General features: G+C 34.1%; 1 protein-coding gene across 4 annotated transcripts in view; it reads right to left on the reverse strand.

The window, feature by feature from the left end:
- ADGRB3 (adhesion G protein-coupled receptor B3) overlaps positions 1 to 24,144 on the reverse strand; it is a 708,089-nt gene that overhangs the window by 279,124 nt on the left and 404,821 nt on the right. For all 4 annotated transcript variants that reach the window (XM_041773111.1, XM_041773116.1, XM_041773103.1 and 1 more), the window contains 2 exons: positions 22,543 to 22,645; positions 9,708 to 9,751 (listed from right to left, as the gene is read on the reverse strand). In XM_041773111.1, the coding sequence (XP_041629045.1) occupies positions 9,708 to 9,751; positions 22,543 to 22,645 (147 nt within the window). The remainder of the gene's footprint in view (positions 1 to 9,707; positions 9,752 to 22,542; positions 22,646 to 24,144) is intronic.

Genomic DNA, 24,144 nt, shown 5'->3' on the forward strand with positions numbered 1-24,144 from the left:
CAATGAGAAGAATTTGCGCTTCTATCAAGAGTTATAAAATCTGGATTACAATTCAATGTCAGAAAGCCAATTCAGGAGCACTATTATACAGCTACTGGCGGCTCTAAAGAAAAGCATAAAGGACTCAAGAGACTTCATGACTGCAGAATTTAGATCTAATCAGGCAGAAATTAAAAATCAATTGAATGAGATGCAATCCAAACTAGAAGTCCTAACGACAAGGGTTAACAAGGTGGAAGAATGAGTGAGTGACATAGAAAACAAGTTGATGGCAAAGAGGGAAACTGAGGAAAAAAGAGACAAACAATTAAAAGACCATGAAGATAGATTAAGGGAAATAAACGACAGTCTGAGGAAGAAAAACTTACATTTAATTGGGGTTCCCAAGGGCACCGAAAGGGCCAGAGGGCCAGAATATGTATTTGAACAAATCCTAGCTGAAAACTTTCCTAATCTGGGAAGGGAAACAGGTATTCAGATCCAGGAAATAGAGAGATCCCCCCCCCCCCAAAATCAATAAAAACCATTCAACACCTCGAAATTTAATAGTTAAGCTTGCAATTCCAAAGATAAAGAGAAGATCCTTAAAGCAGCAAGAGACAAGAAATCCCTGACTTTTATGGGGAGGAGTATTAGGGTAACAGCAGACCTCTCCACAGAGACCTGGCAGGCCAGAAAGGGCTGGCAGGATATATTCAGGGTCCTAAATGAGAAGAACATGCAACCAAGAAAACTTTATCCAGCAAGGCTCTCATTCAAAATGGAAGGAGAGATAAAGAGCTTCCAAGACAGGCAGGAACTGAAAGAAAGCATCTGGTCAAACATGAAAAAACGGAGATAAATACTGAAGTGATACCTTCCACATTTTGGACACTTGTTAACCAAATAACGTATAAATGAGTAGTGGCGTCTTTGGATAAGTTAATCAAAGGAGTACAAATAAATCAATTGAATTGCATGGCATTTTCCATTCTATTTTGATCATCTGCCCCTCCATGAAATTTTTACCTTCTAACACACATATAATTTACTTACCTAGTCTATTTATGTTCTTGGACCCTCCCTGCACTCCTCCTACATCTAAGCTCTATAACTTAGGTATTTTTCTCTGTTCACTAATATATGTGCCAGGCACCTTGAATAGAAGAAAAAATAATAGGTTCTCTAGAAAAAATTTGTTATGTGAATCAATAAATTTATGGGGTTCTAACGATTTGCAAATCTCATTGGTAAGCACAGCAGAATTTACAAAGATAAATGTGACACACTGCCAGTTGCCAAGGTATTTGGGACTAGAAAGGAATATCAAATTGCTATAACATAAGGCAGAAAACATAAGGGTTATCAAAGGCAGAGACATAAAGTATGGTACAGCAATGCTTCTCAACAGATATGCTATAGTGGTGAGCTGTTCAGATATTATAGGTGTAAGAAGATATTGATTTAGATGTCCTATTTTTAGCAATAAGAGTTTTGGGTTTTTTTTTCCAGTTTAGTTCTCCCATTTGAATACTGCTAGAATTGCTGAAATATATCATCAATCTGGGTGACCTCTAGACTGAATTTAGTTTAAGGGATCTGAGATAGTAGTATCACCAAGGAGTCAGAAGAGGCAAATAGGAACTGTCTTTCAAAGGACATACCATTATCCGAGGCACCAAAGAATCCTCACAAATAATTTTTATAGGACAATAAGCATGACTTAACCTAGTATACTAGGATATAAGATACTATATACTGAATGAGAATTAAAAGAAACAAAGCAAAAACAGACCCACAGAAATTTTAAATATAGGAATTATTAACCACAGGTAATAAGACAATTGTGTTTATTAAATTAAAATAAATAAAACAGAACTTTGAAAATACCTGCATAAACTAGGATACTCCAAAAAGTAATCTAAAAGATTTAAAAAATATGTATCAAATGGACTCTAGAAATGAAAAAAAATGACAACTTAAAATCAAAATTCTACAAATAATTAAATGACAGATTAGAAAAAAAATGGAGAGAAATACTGAAGGTCAAAAATTAATTTCCAAAATATATAGCTGAGAAGAAAAAAAAAACAGAAAATATGGAAGAGAGTTTATGATACCAGGAGAGTAGGAAGTATCATTCTTTAGAGTTCTAAATGAAGATAAGACAGATTAAGGTGAGTCTATATTTGTAAAAATAATTACTGAGAATTTTTCATAATTAATAGAGATAATGGTTTTCTTTACCCTTGGGGTAACCTACCCTTTTTCTGCTTGTGAACATTTTCATTCATTTACCCCAATGTGCTTTTAAATTATTTTGTACATATGCCAAGACAAGCAAAATGCTGGAAAACATTGTTTTCGGCAGGCATTAACAATTTTTCAGACAAAAACCACATAATAAATATTGTAAAATTTGTGGGCCATATGGTTTTTGTTGCAGTGACTCAATACAATGATTGTAGGAGAAAAGCAGCCACAAACACTATGTAAACAAATAGATGTTACTATATTCCAATAAAACTTTACCTACAAAAACAGGTATCAGGGATCCCTGGGTGGCGCAGCGGTTTGGCGCCTGCCCTTGGCCCAGGGCGCGATCCTGGAGACCCGGGATCGAATCCCACATCGGGCTCCCGGTGCATGGAGCCTGCTTCTCCCTCTGCCTATGTCTTTGCCTCTCTCTCTCTCTCTCTCTCTCTCTCTCTCTCTGTGACTATCATAAATAAATAAAAATTTAAAAAAAAAAAACAAAACAAAAAAAACAAAACAGGTATCAGTCTGCATTTGTCCCACAGTCTGTAGGCTTTAGTTTCCTAACCTCTACTTTAGAGGATCAAGGCATTGATTACAATAAAAAAACACGTGAGGACAATTTTCTCCAATATTAGCCCTCAGAATACTTTGTGGAAGGCATAATGCAATGTTTCTTGAATTTTACTGCTCAGACTAATGGGCAAAATGAGTTGGTAACAATATTAGAGGTACATATATAGACTATATTAGTTGAAAAGGGATAATTTAGGAGCCCCTGGGTGGCTCAGTCAGTTAAAGATCTACCTTTGGCTCAGGTCATGTTCCTAGAGTCCTAGGAATGAGCCCTGCATTGGGCTTCCTGCTCAGTGGGGAGCCTGCTTCTCCCTCTCCTCTCTGCTTGAGCTCTCTCTTGTTATCTTTGTCTCTCTTTCAAATAAACAAATAAAATCTTTTTTAAAAAAGGATAATTTATACACTAACAAAGACAAAAATATACATTTAGGAAAACTAAATTAAATACCATAAAATCTATGATGAAATCAAAACATTCTAAAGAGCATTTAAATTTTTTGTTTTATTATTTTGCAAATATTTATTTATTTGAGAGAGAGATAGAGATGAAAGAGACAGAGTGTTCAGGGAGGAAGAGAAGAGGGAATGGGACAGGAGAATCTTAAGCCAACTCCCAGCTGAGCATGGAGTCCAACACAGGCCTCAATCCCAGGACCTTGAGATCATGACCTAAGCTGAAACCAAGAATCAGACACTCAACCAACTGAGCCACCAAGGTGCTGCAAGAAAATTGAAAACATTTTAAAGGATGAAAAAGAAAATTTTTTCTGAAGGAAGCTGAAACAAGTCATTTTGAATTACAATGGATTTATGAGGAAATACACAATTGTGGATATCACAAAACTTCAAAAGTAATGTACTAAGACAAAAAAACAAGAATAAAGAAAGCTCCATTTATTATATTGTATTGCTATTTTCTCAAATTATTATTTTTTTATTGATTTTATAATACTTTTAAAAGAACACGGTTGTTTTCCAAACAAAAGCAACATTTTATCAATGATAAATCTGAAAACAAATAACTGTTATGAATTTGGGTGTGATTATTTCTGACCAAGATAGAATATTTAAATTATTGGAGATTAGGTAAATTTTACTTTACAAGGACTAGTATTATGATACCATAAAAGTTGAATATTCTCATTTCTGTTAGTGTGAGTATAATGAAAGGAAATAAAGCATAATAGCATAGTTTTATACAATTTGAGAATTGATCACTGAACCTGAATGGATAATGAATAATTCCATAGAATCCTGACATCTTAATTGCGTCTGTAATTGGATCCATATGGGCTCTGAATATACCAACAAAGACAAAATTATATTAAATACCAGTCAGAAATAGTTATTTCTTACCACTCTCACTACAGAAGGGCTAACATTACTTAAGAGACTACCAAGTATAAACGAACATGCTGATACCTAGGACATATACTCAACATATCAAAAGTTACACATAATAATGTTAATTTGGAAGACTGAAAACCATTCTTGTAATATAATCATGTAGTTTATTTCCAACTTATTGACTACCATGATGTACTCAGTTAAAGTTTAACATATTTTAAAGACTAATTTACTTGAGAGAGAGAGAGAGTATGTGCACATGCATGCACACACAAGCTGAGGTGGGGCAGAGGGAGAGGACCTCAAGCAGACTCCATTCTGAGCGCTGAGCTCCCCACCTCAGCTCAATCTAAGGACTCTGAGATCATGACCTGAGCTGAGACCAAGAGTCTGACTCTTAACCGACTAAGCCACCAAGGGGCCCCTAACATATTTTAAACTGAGTAATCTATGCAATAAAAGTAATAACACTTGAAGATAAATAGTTTTCAAATCTAATGTCTGGTTAATTAAATCACTAAGAAATTCTAGAAACACATCTACTGGAATCGTGGATATATGTATGTTGAAGATAATGAATACAGACTCATTGTCGTTCAAGAAAAGATTTCAGTTAGGTACAGGTCTGGAAAGAATGCTTCCTCTAAAACAACAGGGGCATCCATTGTATTACTATTTTGCATAGCTGTTCTTTTTCTGTTTTCTTTCTCAACTACTGTATAAATTAAGTTTCCAACAAGATCTCTCCCTTGTTCTTTCTGCTTCTTTATAATAATCATAAGAATATTAAATTCTGTCCATATCAGTTTGCCAAGTCTGATACATTGTGAATAGGGCCTTATGAAAGAGCTTTATCATTTGGTTATTACTTGGAGGGGAAAGTTTGGCTACCTAATGATAACAATGCTTTGTATAATTGTGTAGAACTTCTAAAAGCTAACAGATCTTTCTTTAAGTGTATGTCTGACAGTTACGACATCATGTCTCCATAATGGCATGCGTATGTCAATCACCTGAAGAGCAAAGAAAATGATGGTGACCCCTCTAAAGTGATGGCATGAAGCCAGAGTGTTAGTTTTATATTTTTAGGAATCATATTGTCAGGTAAATGAAATGGTGACTTCCAATATAGAAGACAAAAGAGAGGGAAAAGTCCTGCTGATGAAAAAATAAGGATAATAGAAGAAAAGAAAAGAAAAGAAATCAATTCAATTACTTAACTTTGAAATAAAACAAGCCAGTATCAGTCTCAATAAAAAAATGTGACAATTGTTACTCCCAACTGCAACAAATCAGTTAGCAGTGTAGAAAAATGGAAAGCCCATTAGAAGTTTTTGTTTTCAACCAGAAGGGAGGCACATAAGTTATAAATGGATTGGTAAAACTGTTTAGCAATAGTTAAGAAAACATAATTGAAATTCACATGATTGACACTCTGAAACATTTTCTGAAAACAAACATGATCCTTCACAGACCTGATAGCGTCAGATGGTGCTACTAAGACCCATGGAGAAAGACCACAGGTTAATTAAAACAAAGGATTATGGGTTTTCTAGGGAATGTAGTCATCACACATGATACTCAAAATACAAATTTAAAGTATCCCAAAGAAGGCACAAATTATTACCCAAATGATAACTTTATAAGCTATATTAAAGAAAATGCTATTTATTTATTTATTTATTTATTTATTTATTTATTTATTTAAGATTTTATTTATTTATTCATGAGAACACACACAGAGAGAGAGAGAGAGAGAGAGAGGCAGAGACACAGGCAGAGGGAGAAGCAGGCTCCATGCAGAGAGCCTGACGTGGGATTCGATCCTGGGTCTCCAGGATCATGCCCTGGGCTGAAGGCAGCTCTAAACTGCTGAGCCACCTGGGCTGCCCAGAAAATGTTTAAACATTAAAAAAAGGAAAAAACCACTTCTCCTAGCCAAAAAAGCCTATTTCTGAAGTGAAAAAGTACTTTCAATTTATTTCATGGGTCATCCATAATGAAACATCTTCTGCATCCTGTTAATTAGCTAGCCAAAGTGAGATAAAAATATATTTTGAAATTGTCTGAAACTATTGTACCCAATCAGAGTGAAATAAAAATGTCTTTGTTTGGGATTATCACAGTAGTAGATTATCATTAGAAATAAAATTGATTGTTTATAATGGACCTCAGTATTGTACCAAGCTGAAGCATTCTCCCTTCAACCTTCCAATGTTAGGTCTCATTGTTGCTAGAACTAATAAGATAAAACATAAATAGAAATAATTCTTAAAGAGAAACAGTACCTGAGAACTATTCAAATATTTATGCTTGTGCAAAACTAACCAGTTGAAGTACTTGTTGAATATATACTATGTGTGTATGTTCTAGGCATCAAGAGTGCAGTAGCGAATAAGAAAGATAAAATATCTCTCTTATGGCACTTACTTCCTAGTGGGGGAGACAGATAAAAGCAAACAAAAATAAATAAGAAATAAATAATGTGAAGAATATAAAATAGGCTGGTATAAAGGGAACAACAGACCATCCACTTTGAACTAGATGGTCAGAAACAACCGCAAGACAGAATGTACAAAGAGGTACACGGAAATACAGTTCATTTAATAAAATAAATTGAAAATTTCCTCAATACCATCAATATTAAGAATACTAAATCAATTATTATATACAAATGAAGCTCATACAAAAAAGCGTAACATACGTAGTAAAGTTTTAAAATTTCCACAATATATTATAGAATTAAAAACTGAAGATGCCAGTGTTACATACTGTATCATAGTACCTATGTAAAAATAGTATTAATTTCTAAGGCTGCATACATATGTCAATGCATAACTGGATGCCTGAAATTATACATAACAAATTATAGCTAGAAGTGATCTTGGGGAGATGAGTGGCTGTAGATAATCAAGGTGGTGATGATTAATGGCGACTTTTGCCTCAGTAGTTATGTTTTAAAATTTTATAAGTAAAAGATACTTGGGTTTTAATTTTGTTATTAAAAATTAATTTAAAAATTAAAGGCAATTGAATATAGCCAGAAGGGAGTAGTGGGCAAGATGAGTGAAGGAGGTCAAAAGCTAGAAACTTCCAGTTATACAATAAACAAGTCATGGAGGTATAATTTAGAGCATGATAACGATGGTTAATAACACTGTTGCATATTTGAATGTTGTTAAGAGAGTAAATCATTGAAGTACTCATCGCAAGAAAAAAAACGTAACTGTGTGGTGATGGATGTTAACTAGACTTATTGTGGTGATCATTTTGCAATATATACAAATATCAGATGAATGTGTTGTACACCTAAGACAAATATAATGTTATATATCAATTATGCCTCAATGAAAAAGGTAAGACAATCTGATAACATAAACTAAAATTTCAAGACAACTTCTAATTTCAACTCTATAACTTCAATCTTGAAAAAATCATTTAAGTCAACTCTTTTCCTTATAAAAAGTAGAAGCCGTATCTCTTCACTACTACCTATACTTAGAGCACTTATACTCAAAGTTGAAATGATTGCATTGGTAAAGCTATTATGTATACAGATAAGCATGATCAGATAAGCATGATCAAAATAAAACTGATGTGAGGAAAACAAAGTTGTTTTAACCTTCATTGTTTAAAACTCACCCAGAAAACAGTTTAATGATAAAACACTCTGGTAAAAGGTGTGATGGGAGAGAAGTTCTGTCAGTCTTGATTACTTTTCAGGTACATCAAGGAAACATGAACTACACTGATCTCTTCAGGTAATCTACTTTGAAAGGCAGCTAACCACACCGCTGACTGAATAGTTTTCTTTAAGGACAACTTAAAAGTTGAATTTTATAAAGGCAAGACATGGGGGTTTTGTTTGTTTTTTTTTGTCATGGATGGGAATGATGTTTTAGCAGATGTTGGAAAAGAGTATGATTGATTCCCCAAATTAGTGCTGACCTCAAACACTGATATCTTTATGAACTTAAAACCTTAGACATTCTGTAAAAGGAAACCAAGAGTCACACAATAGGGGAATGCTGTTTCTTCTTATAGTATTCCTTTAACAGTTCCAAAGGTCCTTAGGAATAACTAAGACTTCCTCTGTTTGAAGCATATTCCACCACTAAAAAATATAATAAAACTAAATATAAGTTGGTTATTATTCATGAAGATATTCAAGTAGTTATAATCAGGAATTTAAGATGGTATATTTTTCTTAAGTAGAAAATATTTAATTAGATTTTTGTAGCATTGCATTCTTCCCTGGGCTTTACAACATATTAAACAGGGGCTCAGAATATACTACTAGAGTCTTCTCTGGCTATTGGTAAAGAACAAAGCTTGCAGAAATTTTACTACTCTGGATTTCTGTATTATATTTAAAGAAGAAAAAAATAATGACATCAGTGAGGGCATCCAGCTCACGTTATCACGAGGGCAAGTTAGGATTCTCCTTACGGCACTAAAGTTCCTTGGAAAAAAGGATCCCTAGAATATCAGAATCTATAGCAAATAATATGCCCAATATCACTGATTCATCATACAAATAAATACCGTAATGTAAAATCTATCAGTACCCTAGAAAACCATACTGACAGTAGGTTTGTTCTTTACCTAGAATTCTAGTTATGTCCTTCATTTAGACTCTCCAGTAACTACTGGTGAGAGGTAAGTGACACAATAAAACCTCAGCTGTAGATCAGATTTAGGGTTAAGAACACTGGGGGATCACAGAATACCTAGAACTCAACAACGTGGTACTCTATCTGGCAGCATCCACATGGCACTATTAGCCTTTGGGATGATTGATATTTATCTCCCCTCCACACAAAACAAGGTTGTATAATCTGGAAATAAATGTACATGAGTATTTAAAGTATAAGAGTCTAGCACTTAGGGTTTTTCTGCTCTGTGAGATCTTTCTTAAAATCTCATAGTATTACCAATGAGAGTAAGGTAGTTTTGAGAAGATATATTGCAATTACTTATACAAAGGAATGCATTGAAGAATTATTAATCCTTATTTATTGCAATTGTTTTCTATTGTCTTCAAGAATTCATAAAATATATGAATAAGAAAATTAAACGTTACTTAATGTTTTTATGACAAAACAATTTGGAAGGGCCATATGAATAGGGCATTACTCTGAAAATAGATTCAAGGTCATGCAAGTAATGTATTGGCTAAATGACCATGGAGATTGCTATTTTATTCTGCAATGCTGAGCTGAATGACTAGGGCAAAATGTTGAAATAGCATTTGAGCTTCTATGATTTTAAAATATTAGAGCTTTTAAAAAATCCTGATGGAATTTGCATTGCAATGTGCCTTACATATTAGGTAATGCAATCCTATCTTGGGACATAATCTGATGGCATCATCACACACAAACACATTCATCATCCTGTTCTGAAGATTCAAAAAGGAGAATGTTTTCTAAGTGTAACTCACATCCCACTAACTTATCATATTCTTGTTGACTATCAGGCAGCTGAAATAACTTAATGTGCTTTGAATATTTAACCCAAAGTAATATAAGAAAACATCTGTCACTTACGTTTTTGAGTCATCCCATAACACACAATAGGGATTCAAAGTACCCTAAAAATAAGCAGAGAAAGAATAAATGTCTCTTGAATACATACAACAAAAATGGAAGGTTTATGCGAAATCCAAACAGAATGGCAGATTTCTTATCTTGCAGTGTGATACTATTTTTTTTGCATAAAAATTTCATATGTCCTTTTCCATAGATTTGGTGATGCATTTTATGAAATTCTAGTCATAAAGACAATACATTTATTATAAACATCACAACCTATATTTAGGGGGTTCTTTGAAAAGTGAAAGTGAACCTTTTTTATAGCACAAGGTCCAACATCTGATAATTTCTATTTCAGTTTTTAATCTACAAAACATTAATTGCTGGATTATTTCTTTTCAGAAGACCAAAATATCTACAAAATTTAAATCACAGAGAAACATTCTATATTATGCACAGGTACAAACATCACCACTGCCACCCTCATCAACCTTCAGGTGGTCACCTTCCTGGGGCCAAGAGATAGTTGCATTTACTGTCTATTTCCAGAGTGTTGGCTTGAAATAGCCACTTTTTTTTCCTAAAAATGGATTTATTATGTATAGTATTTTTTAAAAAAGGAATATTTTATTCAATAATGACAATGAATGAAATTAAAATCGATGCACCTCACAGCATTCTCTGAGTTGGTTTTCCCTTAAAGTATGGAGAATATAAATGTCATTGAAAGGGATTTTTTAAAAAGATTTTATTTATTTATTAGAGAGAGAGGGAGACAGAGAGAGAGACAGAGAGAGAGAGAGAGACAGGCAGAGGGAGAGGCAGACTCCATGCAGGGAGCCCGACATGGGACTTGATCCTGGGTCTCCAGGATCACGCCCTGGGCTGAAGGCATTGCTAAACCTCTAAGCCACCGGGGCTGCCCAAAAGGGATTTTAAGTACAAATTTGTACCTGATATGCAAGCTCCTCTGCCCCAATGTGCCCCCTCTCCCTAGCAAGTCATTCATGGCTGCCTTCTTGCGGTGTACTTCACAATTAGCATGAACTAATTAAACCAGATCCACTATTTCCTAACCCTTTTGTATGTCTTCTTAATGATAATAATTATACCTACTGAGTGAAGCTGGAGATGGAAGCATAAAATGGGATATTCTTTTGAATTTGGAAAGAAATGCAAGGTCTAATCATTTCATTCCTATAAGCTTAAAATGTAAAAATGGTAAAATCCCAGTAGAGCTGTTGTTATTTCTTGAAGACCATCTTATTCTTCTGAAATCAACTAGAGAAAATGCAGATGTGACCACATCTACACCACAGCAAAGTGGTTTTTTGTTTTGTTTTGTTTTGTTTTTTTCAATTGTTCACAATGTTACATTAGTTTCAGGTGCATAACATAGGGATTTGACAAGTTTATATGTCATGACTTGCAATATCTTCTTAACAGATTTTCTTATATGGAATCACATCTAATGAAACTATGTAAAAATTGTGCCAAATTTTTATTCAGTTCAATAATTACATATGTATGAGTGGCCATCCTGACCCTCAGGATGATACGATGAGGTTTTCATTATCTTGGGAAGTGCTTTCTGTTTTAAAGATACTAATTGTTGAAAGTGTTTTCTTTCTGTCACATTCATTGGGCCTTATTTGGCCCTTTTGAAACTAGCCTCATAACTCTTCCTTTACATTATATCTTTAGATATCTACAAACACTATTCTACCCCTGAAGAGTCCTCTTCTCTATTAAACATACTCTGTTGGTTTTAAGTTCTCTCATTCTCCACATCACTTATTTCCCGGAGCACACACTTCTAAAGTGTGTTTAGGGAAACCATCCATGTGTATCCTACCTGTGCAGAACAAAGTGGTCCTATTGCTTCTCCCCTTTAGGCGCCATATTCCTAATGATGCAAGCTATCAGATCTTCCTTAGCTTGATTACTTACACATTGAAGTGTCCTAGGAGACCACTTGCTGAATTTTGATTTTGACAACCCATACATTCACTATTGACTCAAAACTTTTTAAATCATTACAGGATTAAGAAACAAACATAGTAAATATGTTCTCATCCTATCAAGTCACTAATAAAAATGATGAATAGGCCAAGGCAGATAAAAGTTATAATCCTGAAACAAGCTACTGGCTCTGTTCCATAAGTGGACATGCTCCCTCTGTGACCTCCAGCTCCCACCCTCAGTCTTGTCTTTAAGTAGATAATCACTGAGGTATATCTGGCAAAACAACCTCTTTAAAAGGCTAGGCAGGTTCTTTTTGCAGTGTTGTCTTTCTAAATGCTGTTTGCTGGGTCCATTCTAGAATTTCACCAGAAATAAACATTAAAAATAGTGATTTTAAAATTTGTGAAATCCAACCCAATTTTATTTTTAATTTTAATTTTAATTAGGACATTTGACTAATTCCAAGATTTTAACTGCATTACCAAAAATCCCTCAAAGACCACATATCCAAGGTATGTTACTTCTTGTCAAATGCTCATACCTGTAAACTATGCTTTTAGAGCATAAAAGCTCTCCTTTCCCTGAAAAAGGTAAAAATCCTATAGAAGTTGATGAGGAACACACATGTGGAATATTTATATAACAATAAAGAGACATATTTTTATAAGTGTCAATAGTCATAATATAGTGTTTAATAGAGAAATAAGGAGCATTATGGCTCATGTTAGATCAAGTTTCATGAATTAAGTAGGTCTTAATGTGGTTCTATAGGAGGGATAGATCTGCAGAGGGTCATAGAAGGGAATGGTGCTTGTTTTCTTTTCCCTTTTTTTTTCTTCTTTTTAAAATAGTTTTCTTCCTCTGTCCTATGAGATTCTATCTGGTTTTGTTGAAATTTTCATTTCAATCTGTGACTTTCTAAGAAAGCCTTAGTATAACTACAATGTTGTATCATAAAGCTATGCTATATTCTATCAGGGTACTTGTTCAAAAGAGCTCAAAACACTTTATAGAAAATAAATTTTCTTTGAAATCTCACAATAAGGGTATGGGAATACAAATTTCATGAATATAGAAACTAATTATGGGTGAAGAACTGGAGATAATAGTTTTCTGAATCCAGTTCACTTCTTTTAGTAATGTATGAGTTAAAGTTAAATCTCTTTATAAACCAACATAGGATTAATATTTCATATTTAGAGTTCATAACAGGTTACAACAAAAAATAGCATTAGAAAAGAAATATAACATGACCTTAATTGTTTGGGTATCTTTTTCTTTTTTAATTCCTTAAAGAAACTATATATAAAAGTATAAAGGTGAGGAATGCTTATTCTACTTTTAATCCATGCCATTGTTAACTTTAATTTTATCTTCTACCTTCTTCATCCCTCATCACTTGGATCTTATTCCATACTTCTCTTCTTGTCCTTGTGAAATTTTAAGAAGCATCCATGTGACAATTATTATAGGTTCCAAAATGCACCACTCAATCTTGTGTTTCACTCTACATTCCGGAAACTACAGGTCAGACACCCCTCTGTGAGCATTCATATCTAGTTACCAACATATAGGTCTGTGAACTGAGGTCAACTATTTAAACATTTGAAGATTAGGAAAATAAACAGAATAATAAAATTAGAGGAATCTTAGTATCTAGATAGACTAGTTGCTTAAGGAAAAAGAATGAGCAATGGGAAACACGAAGCAAATATCAATGATGAATGAACTCTAAACAAGAAAAAAAACTGGCTAAAAAAGGTTCTGCTGCAAAACTGCTTGTAAAATATTTGTTATAATTTTTAGATATTTTTCTCAAATGCACTCTGCTACAAGACGTGTTATGAGGAAAAAAAAAGACGTGTTATGAGGAATTTACAGGAAATCAATAACAGGAAATGGTGAGCACAACAGAGAGTAACAAACCATAATGACATGAGCAAGAGGAAAATAGGCAAGCTGTGCACTAGCCTATAGCAGCAGATTTAAGAAATGCATTAAACTAAGGAAACAAACAATTTTCAGCCAAATAGGACAAGTGTGCTTAAGAAAATTCATTTACAAAGCTGTCAATATCATTGACACTTAAAATATTAAAACAGCATCGACTTGAAAACTTTTGGAAAGGATATTCTTGAAAAACACGTTTTTGGTAAAACAAGCAGCAAAAAAACAAACAAACAACAAGTCTATATCTCCCTATAGTAAATTACAATCACTTAGTAAATACCTATTACATTCCAGGTACCATTTGAATCACCAAGGATGCAGCATTGAACAAAACAAAATTCTTGCTTCATAGACTTAATTTAGTGAAGAGGGCAGGGAGAGAGACATAAACACATAAATATATAATATGCTGGATGGTAATCTGTGCTGTGAGAAGTAAATGACAATGACAGGAAAGACTGGGAAATGAATGAATTGCAATCTTATATACTGGGAAGCCTTCACCTGTAAGATGATATTTGAGCAGAGATCTGAAGGAAGTTCATCACAGAAAAAATAAGAGTAAAGTCACAATATAAATGAATGAAGATCAAACTTCTCTAATTTTTCTTTGGTGATTTCCAGTTCTGAATGAATTCAATCCACATGCTATAACACTCTTGCTATCTTAAGGTTTTCCAAGTATTTTCTCTGGACCTACTCTAAAATCAACTGGGGTGCTTATTAAAAATGTAAAGTCCTTGGCTCCACAAATTTTGAGATTGGGGCTATACCTAGGAACATGCATTTTAATTATTACTGCCTCCACCCAACATAATTTCTAGCCACATCAAATTTGAAGAAGCACTGCTCAAGACACATGCAACACAAATTATATGGTTTATTTACCCTGTGTTTCTTCAAACTTTCACATGCTTAGTGTTCATGTGACACAGTAACTTCCAAATCTAGAAACGTCTTAACTTTCTTGTAGCTTTCATAGTCCTCTTAAAACAATATATCCTCCTGTCTACAGAGGCAAAGCAAGCAAATAGACAAAGCATCTAAGGGCATGAAGAAGGGCAGTGACTTCATCAGAACCATATCAACATTTCCAATTTTCTGACTCAGATGTTCCAGGATGACTCTCTCTATCACATCTTCTAGCGCATTGTACACTGACTTCTTGAATGTAGATGGAAGAATGATTGTTCAATAGACACTGCACTGTCTCTCTTTAATATTCAAAATTTTAGACACAAAGGCATTGCATTAAATGCTAAGCATATGTTCCTTTTCTTTCCCCACCAAAGCTTAGTTGTAGTTGTTATATAGCCGCACAAATAGATTTTGGGAATTCCTTGAGAACATTTCCAAAATGATTGACCTGACCCATAAGACTATTTTATATTTTGTGTGTAATTTTAATACTACTTAAGAAAACACACATTTAAAAAAGTCTAAGTAATGCATGCTATGGGAGGTAAGATCTTGATGGATGTAAATTTTTCCATAGTCAAATCTATGAAAGGTCACTAAAAGCTGGTAAGTTTAAGTACTTCTTTTAGCATATAAACAGCTTCTTAGTTCCTGAAAGTGTAATATACCACCCAAGCATATGATGCAGTTGAAAAAGGTGTATAAAACTCAACAACAGAAAATGGTCTGTTGAATGTTCTCCAAATCCTTTTTCAAGGTTATCATAAGTACTGTGTCATATTTTCATATTTTTAAATGATATTTAAAAGAACTAGATTTCATTCTAACACTCTCTTTCTCCTCCTCCTTCTTCTTCTTGAAAGGGTAGCTGACATCCTGAAGTCTAAAGAGCATCATTAAAACTGTAATACTATGATTTTACTTAATAGGAGAATGGAGATAAAGGGACTTTTGGATAGATTTATGAGGGTTCTGCAGAAAGCATCACATTGAGAACCAGTCAATATGGAAAAGAATGAGCTGGCTTTAACGAAGGCAGACTAATCTAAAGACCACTGAAGCGAGAAATGCAGACTATTGTTTTACCAGGATGAGTTGCATCCATGTTGCATAGCTTTTCTTGAGGAGTTGGCAGCTACTTAATTGGAACATAAAGAAACAGCTTATATTTAATTCAGCTTCTGCTATGTGGTTACTTACTAGCCCTCATTAACCAGATGATGATTTTTGTGTATGTGATAATAGCCTGCCGCTCTAATTTCTGAGATATATCACTAACCGGGATGTACATTATTTCCCAATGAATACTGCCTATTTGACATATGGGAAACAATAAAAAGTAGAACCACCATCAGGAATTGTTTGTATGTGTGTTCTTCAGAGAAAATCATTGCCTCCATGTAAGTGTCTTAGAGTGTCTTGGCCATATATGATTATATGATTACATCATTTCCAATGATATCTGCACAGGAGTCTGATGCACCTCCCAATAAGCACATGGGTTATTTCCTAGGGGCAGAAATTACTCCAAATATTTCCTGAGTTGGAGTGGCAAATAACTTTAATTAAAAAATAGTTAAATAACTAGATTTCAAATAGATAAAACATACAGCTTAAACCTTTTCCTTTTACAGCCAAGAGGATATTATAATGTATCTTACCAATACTTTTATGGGATTATAGAAGAGGCAAGACTGACAGTGTTGTTTTGCACTGTTCCAGTCTATCATCTGCCAGCAGAGAAGTTTTACTAAATCGCTTCAAAAGCACAACATATGTACAAATGCCAGAGTCGCCTCAGATGTTCAGCACCTGGCTGCACAAGACCCTTCCTGTGGCCGCCTAGGTGGTGCTGTCCTGTAGCATCCTCTGATTTTCTCTCACATCCCACCACCACTTCACAACGCTATTCTCACTGTCTGGTATCTCTTTTAATCAGGTTCCTAAAGTGCTGGTATGATAATCAGCAGGACAAAATTTAATGTCTAGTTGCTAATTAATTCTTATTGAATAATGCATCATTTTTGTATTATATCTGATTCAAAATGGCACTATTAATGTTTACATATATATTATCTTCATAATCTAAAATTAATTTCACAATGTTCCAATGCAGGGTTATTAGTTTTCTACTGCTGCTGTAACAAATTACCATAAATAGCAGCAAAGAACAACATAAATTTATTATCTCACAGTTTCCGTAGGTCAGAAGTCTTGTGAGCTCAGCTGGACCTCTGTTCAAGAGATTCACAAGGCTGAAATCAAAGTATCGGCAAGATTGCACTGCTTTATGGAGAATCTAAGGATCAGTCCATATTCAGGCTCATTCAAGTTTCAGCAAAAAGCAGTTCCTTGCAGTTGCAGGACTGAGGACCACATTTCCTTTCTGTTTGGCAAGCACAGGTTGTTTTCAGCTTTTAGGGGCTGCCTATACTACACTCCTTGGCTTGAGGCCTTCTTCCTCCACTGTCAAAATTAGCAATAGTAGTTGAATCTTCCTTATGTTGTATTTTTGACTACAGCCATAGGGAAAACTTGTTCACTTTTAATGGTTCAGGTGATTAAACTGGACCTACCCGGATAATACATGATATTTTCCCCCATCTCAATGTCCTTACCCTTAATCACATCTGCAAAGTCCGTTTTGACATAACACAACAGGTTCTGGAGATTAGGAAATGGGCATTTTGCGGGGAGGAGTATGGGTTGTGTGCCATACAGAGGTTGACTAACTCAATAGCCCAGAAGCCAAATCTGGCCTGCCACCTATTTTTGTAGATAAAATTTCATTATAGAACCACACCCATTTGTATATTGTCTGGCTGCTTTCATGCTCCAACAGCAGAACTGAGTAGACGGGACAGAGGCCATTATGGCTCACAAGTCTAAAGTATTTGCTATCTGACTCCTAACTGAAAAAGTTTGCTGACCACTGCTCCAAAAATAGTGTGATTATTCTAAAATCTTTTTGAAAAATTTTAACTATGTATTATGAATAAAATAAACTGAATTTGAAATGTAAGTGGGAAGATTGTTTATTCAAACTGGGGAATTTAGGATATAACCAGAAAAACAAAACAAAGAAAAAACCAACTGTAGCTAGACAATGTCTATCTCAATTTCAGCCAGTGGCACAGCCATCAATCTGCTTGTCTAGTTAGCATTTCAAAACTCTTCCATAAAAATTACCAACAGCTTTAGGCAGGAAAAAAAAGTCAGAAATCTCTTTCAAATAGATAAAAGCTAGGGTAGAAAAGTAATTCAAAAAGTAAAGGGATACAAACATCCCCTTGTAGAGATTATAGATGCATAGACTAGTCTTCCTTAAGCTTTGCCAAGTGACTTTTAATTCCTTAGGTTGTTATCAGTCTTTGATATTCATCAAAATACCCACTGATGAGTGCTGAAATCTCTTTTCATTGTTTCTCATGCTTATCTAACAGTAACAAGCATATTCATTATAGTCTTCCATTGTGTTTTCAGCTATGATTTACAAAGGCCAAGGCTCACAATTAATTTTAGTTTATACACATAAAACAGACTCCTTCATTTGTTAGCTTGATCTTATTAGTATGTAAGCAAGTCTGGCAAAGAAAACAAAACCTTGTACAAGCTCAAATTTCCATGAGAATTTTTGTGATTATGACCAATTTGAGAACTACGAATAAACCTCACAGATTTTTCTGAATGCTGAAAGACAGCAGTATCATGCTACCTAGACCATTAGAGTCATTTCTTAGAGGAAGAAACAGAAAAGCAAGACTGCAGAGACTGCAGGCCAGCATAGTCCAATCTATCCTTCCAACAGAAATGTAACTACATAAAAATATTTTTAAATTTGGAAAAAGAATGCATTTTTAAGCTAACAAAGTTGATAGAGCATGAGATAACCAAAATTAATTTACTTTCTTAGTCTTCTAACTCATCTTTAAAGATGGAGATGTTATGCACCTTGGAAAGTCATATCTGTCTCAGATCTATCAGATCTGTCAGATCCAAGGCATCCTAATGCTGGGGGTGTGTGTGCACGCATGTGTGCATATATGGTCATTCTACTATACTTATTTAGGACTCAATAATTAGGGATCCCTGGGTGGCACAGCGGTTTAGCGCCTGCCTTTGGCCCAGCGTGTGATCCTGGAGACCTGGGATCGAATCCCACGTCGGGCTCCTGGTGCATGGAGCCTGCTTCTCTCTCTGCCTATGTCTCTGCCTCTCTCTCTCTCTCTCTCTCTGTGTGACTATCATAAATAAATAAAAATTTTTAAAAAAAAGGACTCAATAATTATCTTCAAAAAATAATAACTTTCCTTATGTATTAGATAATCTAACAATATTGATAAGCATAATTGTCACCCTGAAGAAACTGGAAGTAACATGAAAAATAAAATTCTTTTTCTGGGAATGCAAATTTGATATTTTTTTCAATGCAAACAATTGCTATGCCTGAATACTAAGGACTACAAATCCGGCACTATAGGTCATCACAATAAAGCCATAAGCCCCCCAGACCTGAACTAAGAATAACATTTTAGTCATTAATGATTTATGAGCTGGGTAAAACTGCAATTGGCTTTGCTAAATACAATTTGGAATTTCAAGATTTCATATTCTACTACCTATCCCTATCAGTTCCCAAGGGCCTTATTATCTTTAACATACTTTAAATGCTATTTGTTAAAAGGCTTTTTAAAAGAATACATTTCATTTAGGAAATGTTAACAGGCTTTTCTCTAGACTTGCTATAACCATTAATTCCTATTCTTCATTTTTTTCTACATGGTATATGAAACAAATATAATTTGCAAGTCATTACTGTTTTCTGAGTTCAGGAAAGTGTGGCACATACTTTTGATATAAGAAAATAGGTTAAAGTAGACTTGATATTAGAAATATATCATATCTAAAACAGTTCCATTGTGAAGGCAATAACAGCGGTTACAATAAAATTTCAGTTTGTTCTAATCAATTTTTTTTTTTTTATTTATGATAGTCACAGAGAGAGAGAGAGAGAGGCAGAGACACAGGCAGAGGGAGAAGCAGGCTCCATGCACCGGGAGCCCGACGTGGGATTCGATCCCAGGTCTCCAGGATCGCGCCCTGGGCCAAAGGCAGGCGCCAAACCGCTGCGCCACCCAGGGATCCCTGTTCTAATCAATTTCTATTTTCATGTTTAAGATGTATCTTTTTTCACATTTTAGCAAAGATCATTATATTTCAGTGTAGGCTTTTTACTATCTCTTGAGTGGAAATAAACTAAAATCAGTATATACTGAATATTTTTATAAAACCGGTAATAAATACTAAGATACTCAACAAGTGAGTTATACATCCTTTCCCTCAGTGAGTAGTACCATATTTTACAAACTCTAATTGGGATGGTAAGTATAAATACAACAAGCATTAGAAATTCAAAAAAGGAGAGCACAAAAGACTGTATGTATTGTATGGATGAAGTGTGAAAGGTATTTATAAAATAAAGGAGAGAAATGAGGGAGCCAGCCACCCAACGAGGCCCCATTGTGTAGTTATTAATTGGTGTGGCCTCTGATGGCAGCTGGGCACTGCAAGGAAGAGCATAGTAAAAGCTAGTGAGAACCCTTGACAGCATTTTCTTCTCTAGCATAAGCTTTTCTTCTTCCACTTCTCTTCCCTCAGAGCCTCTTTCAATAGATTTGTCTATATGCTTGTATTTTTTTAGTTTTTTTTAAATTTTTTAAAAAATATTTTATTTAAATTCAATTTGCCAACGTGTCTATATGCTTTTTTTATTATTAAAGATTTTATTTATTTATTCATGAGAGACAGAGAGAGAGAGAGAGAGGCAGAGACATAGGCAGAGACATAGCGGGTTCCATGCAGGGAGCCTGATGTGGGACTCAATCCTGGTCCAGGATCACTCCCTGAGCCAGGGGCAGATGCTCAACTGCTGAGCCATTCAGGTGTCCCTGTACATATGCTTTTAAATAGAGGTCTTCTAGAGCAGAGACTGTATTGTTTTGAAAATCTGGTCAACGCATTCGCTCAAAATTGTGAAAGACAGAATTAGTTCTAAGTGACTTGTGATAATTATCTCACCATTTTTAAACTCTGAATTTCACTGTCACTCCAAGTGTCTAGCTGGTGCTTAATAAAATGTATTGATGATACATTCTGGTTTTCATATGTAAAAAGTAATTTTCTGTACATAGTTTATCTCCCTTGTAAATCAGCAGACGGAATATCCCCCTAGGAGAGAAGTTTACTCAGAGCTTAAATCTGTTCATTTCAAATAGTTTTACTGAATTAACCTAGTGAGACTGTTTTGTCAACACTATTTTTAAGATTACTCTTTCTTCAACTTATGAAAAAAATGTCATTTAATTAATATGTTCTTTAAATTCTCAATAGTGACTTTATTTAGGAAAGTTTTGTTAATGTTCACTTACAGAAGTGTTTTCTCCATAAGAAACATGATATATTTTCTGACACTGTATTGCTTTTTTTAGTAAACAATTTGGGGAACTAGTATCTCCTAATATTTTTCACCAATGCTTATAACTGGTAGACATTGCCATAATAAACAATAAAAACAAGCACATAAGTAAATAAATATTTTTTAAACAAATTTTGAACCTACAAAAAAATAAATTCTTTACTCAAAAGAATGTTAAAGGAATTCCCAGTGTTCAGTGCAGTGATCAGATTAGGTAGAGATGAGATTATTCTTAGTGTAAAGGAGGTAGATTTTATAAAAATAAACGCATTATTGAAATTAAATAGAACCTGTATGGTCACATTTTGGCAAAAGCAGAAAAAGACCTAATAGTTTAAGTATGAGTTGTGATGTTTAAAAGTCATTACAAAGAGATTTGAGATTTTCATTAAATAATCTAGGAAGCCTGAAGCATGTCATTTTTTATGAAACTTAGATTGATTTTCTTTTATAAAACCTAGATTGATTTTGGAAACCAGAAATTATAAAATAGGAGAGAATTCATAGGTTTTGTAAACAAAAGGATGTGAATATAAATTCTGTTATGTCATTCACAAAGTTTAAGTTTATTGATTTGGGAAAATGACACTTTGTGCTTCTGTTATTTGTATGTAAAAGCTCAACCTCAAAGAAACTTTGCAAAGAATTAAAAAAAAAAAAAACTGTACACATGCAACACATGAGAGTGGCTTACATTAACACAGGGAGTAAAAAAGTATAATTAGGAGACCTTAATAGGAATCACCTTCCTTGTCCCTACTTAATGATTTAAGCATTTAAAGTGAATATGTAAAGTATAGGTAGAAATTTTAAATTTCTATAGAAGGACTGAACAAGATTTAGAGAATTTCAGTTGCAGCTGGATGGATTTAAGAAAGCGTTCTTGTCATTCTGGAATGGGAGGTTTAGATTTGGATTACTAGAGTACCGAGGTAGTTTTAAGGAGACTTCTCTGATCCTTGACCTAGCACTTTCGAATGCCATCCCACCCATTTTCCTCCTCTGGGGTACCCTGAAGTTAATCATTCCCCTTTGTATTATGTTTATGACTTCTATTGCTGTATGCGTCTTAAAATTATGTATGTACATGGCAGTCTTCCTCACCACATGGTGAGACAGGTTCTTATTCATCTTGATCTCCTCCATTGCTTGGCTTAGAGCCCATTAAAGATGTTTACATAGATAAGAAATTTCATGATTATTAACCTGGACAAAGTGAAGAGAGTTTTATTATGGACAAAAGCATAGGATAATCTGGCATTTTTAAAAAATGCAATTCAGCATTTTAATAAAACATAATAAAAATAGTATTTCAAACTATACAGTCACCAGAAGTACTGAGTTATCAAAAACGCATGCACGTCACTTGGCATCTCCTGGCATTTTGTTTCTACATGATATATATCTTCATAAAAAATTACTCCATTTACAACTGTAAAAGTGTCTAGAAAATGTGTTCTGATCTAATCAAATGAGTGACTGTTAACCTTTTTTCAAAGGTAAATTCTATAAGAAATTCAATGCCACACGGATGATACTTACATTAGCCAAATGAGCTAGTTCTATTTCCAGGAACGAATCAGATGTTTTGGGTTCAGGCCTTATTGTGACCACGATGATTTTGGAATTAACGACAGTGTAATTTCTGAAACAGAGTAATTATGATTAAGAGGAGAAAGGATCGATGACAAGTATGAATTCCTACTGGTCAGTACATGGAATGCATGTTAAATAAATAAATACATCCTAATATATCTTAAGGAAAACAGAGAAACATTGGGCAAACAGATTTAAAGCATGATACTAAAGTACTACTCATGGAAAGCTACAGTTCTTTTTTCTTATAAACAAACCCTATCTACAACTAGAAAACTGAGGGGAAAAAGCTATTGCTGACTGTTACCATTTTAGATGCAGGGAAGATGAAAAAGCAGCAGCACTGACAAGCTTTCGATTACTTAAATCTGATTCACCTACAAGAGAGATGGATTGTGAATTCAAACCTTCAGGCAATCTTTAAATGAATATAATCCATTTATCTCAAGGTGGACTTAACAGTTTTGTTCTCCAGGAGACCAAATATTCTTCTTCTAAAGTGCTATCTTGGCGTTTTTCAGACTATCTCAAAATTCATTAAGATGAATGATTGGAATGTGGGTTAGCATGAAAGCAAGTAGAGTTCAAATATAAATAAATGCTGTTGTTAATCACTGGCCATCATTCATTATAGCAATAGAGACTTACAGGCCACTTCTTTGTCTCAATATGCTCAATGTAAGAAATATATTTGCCTTTTGAAATATCTTACCAATCACAGTTCACTCACAAAGAAGTTTTAAATATATTTACAAGCTACAAAACATTATCTATAAACATAAACTAATAAAACTGAATCAACTCTTTCTTATACATACGAGTTTTTATCCAACATATATAAAATGCCACACATCATCTGTTATTTAGAGATTTAAAGTTTTATTATACTTTTAACTATATATATTTCTTCCATTCCTTCTTTTTTATTTGAAATAAACCACAGAGCATGTTCTTCCATAGAACATGTACTATTCTGGGGAATTCGTAATAGGTATCAAAGATGAAGTCATTCAACTTTTTTTCCTTCTTTTCTGTTGTTTAAGGCATTATTTACAGATAACAAAATGCACCAATTTTAAGTGGGCAGTTTGCTTTCAGTAATTGTATACTACCATGTAAGCACCACCAAAATCAAGATAGACAATCGGTTCCTCACCCTGAACAGTCTCTTTGAACTCTCTGTATCTGATCCCCTCCTGTTTCCAAGATTCTAGGCAACCATGAACATGTTGCCACTATAATCATGCCTTTTCTAGAATTTCATTTAAATTGAATCATAAAATACATAGACTTTCATGTTTGATTTAATTCACTTAGCATAATGTTTCTGAGATTCATCCATTTTGTTTCTCTTTATAGCTACTCCATGATACAGCTGTAACAGTTTGCGATCTACTCATCAATTAAGTAAGCAACCTATGGGTTATGTCTAATTTTTAGCTTTTATGAATACTACTATTCATATTTTGTTATTATGAATAATTGGCATAGATACTTTCTGTATAGATATGTGTTTTCAAAGGTTTTGGATAAAAACCTAGGAGTGGA

Source organism: Vulpes lagopus, chromosome 1, assembly GCF_018345385.1.
Source record: "Vulpes lagopus strain Blue_001 chromosome 1, ASM1834538v1, whole genome shotgun sequence".
In the NCBI taxonomy this organism is placed as follows: Eukaryota; Metazoa; Chordata; class Mammalia; order Carnivora; family Canidae; genus Vulpes; species Vulpes lagopus.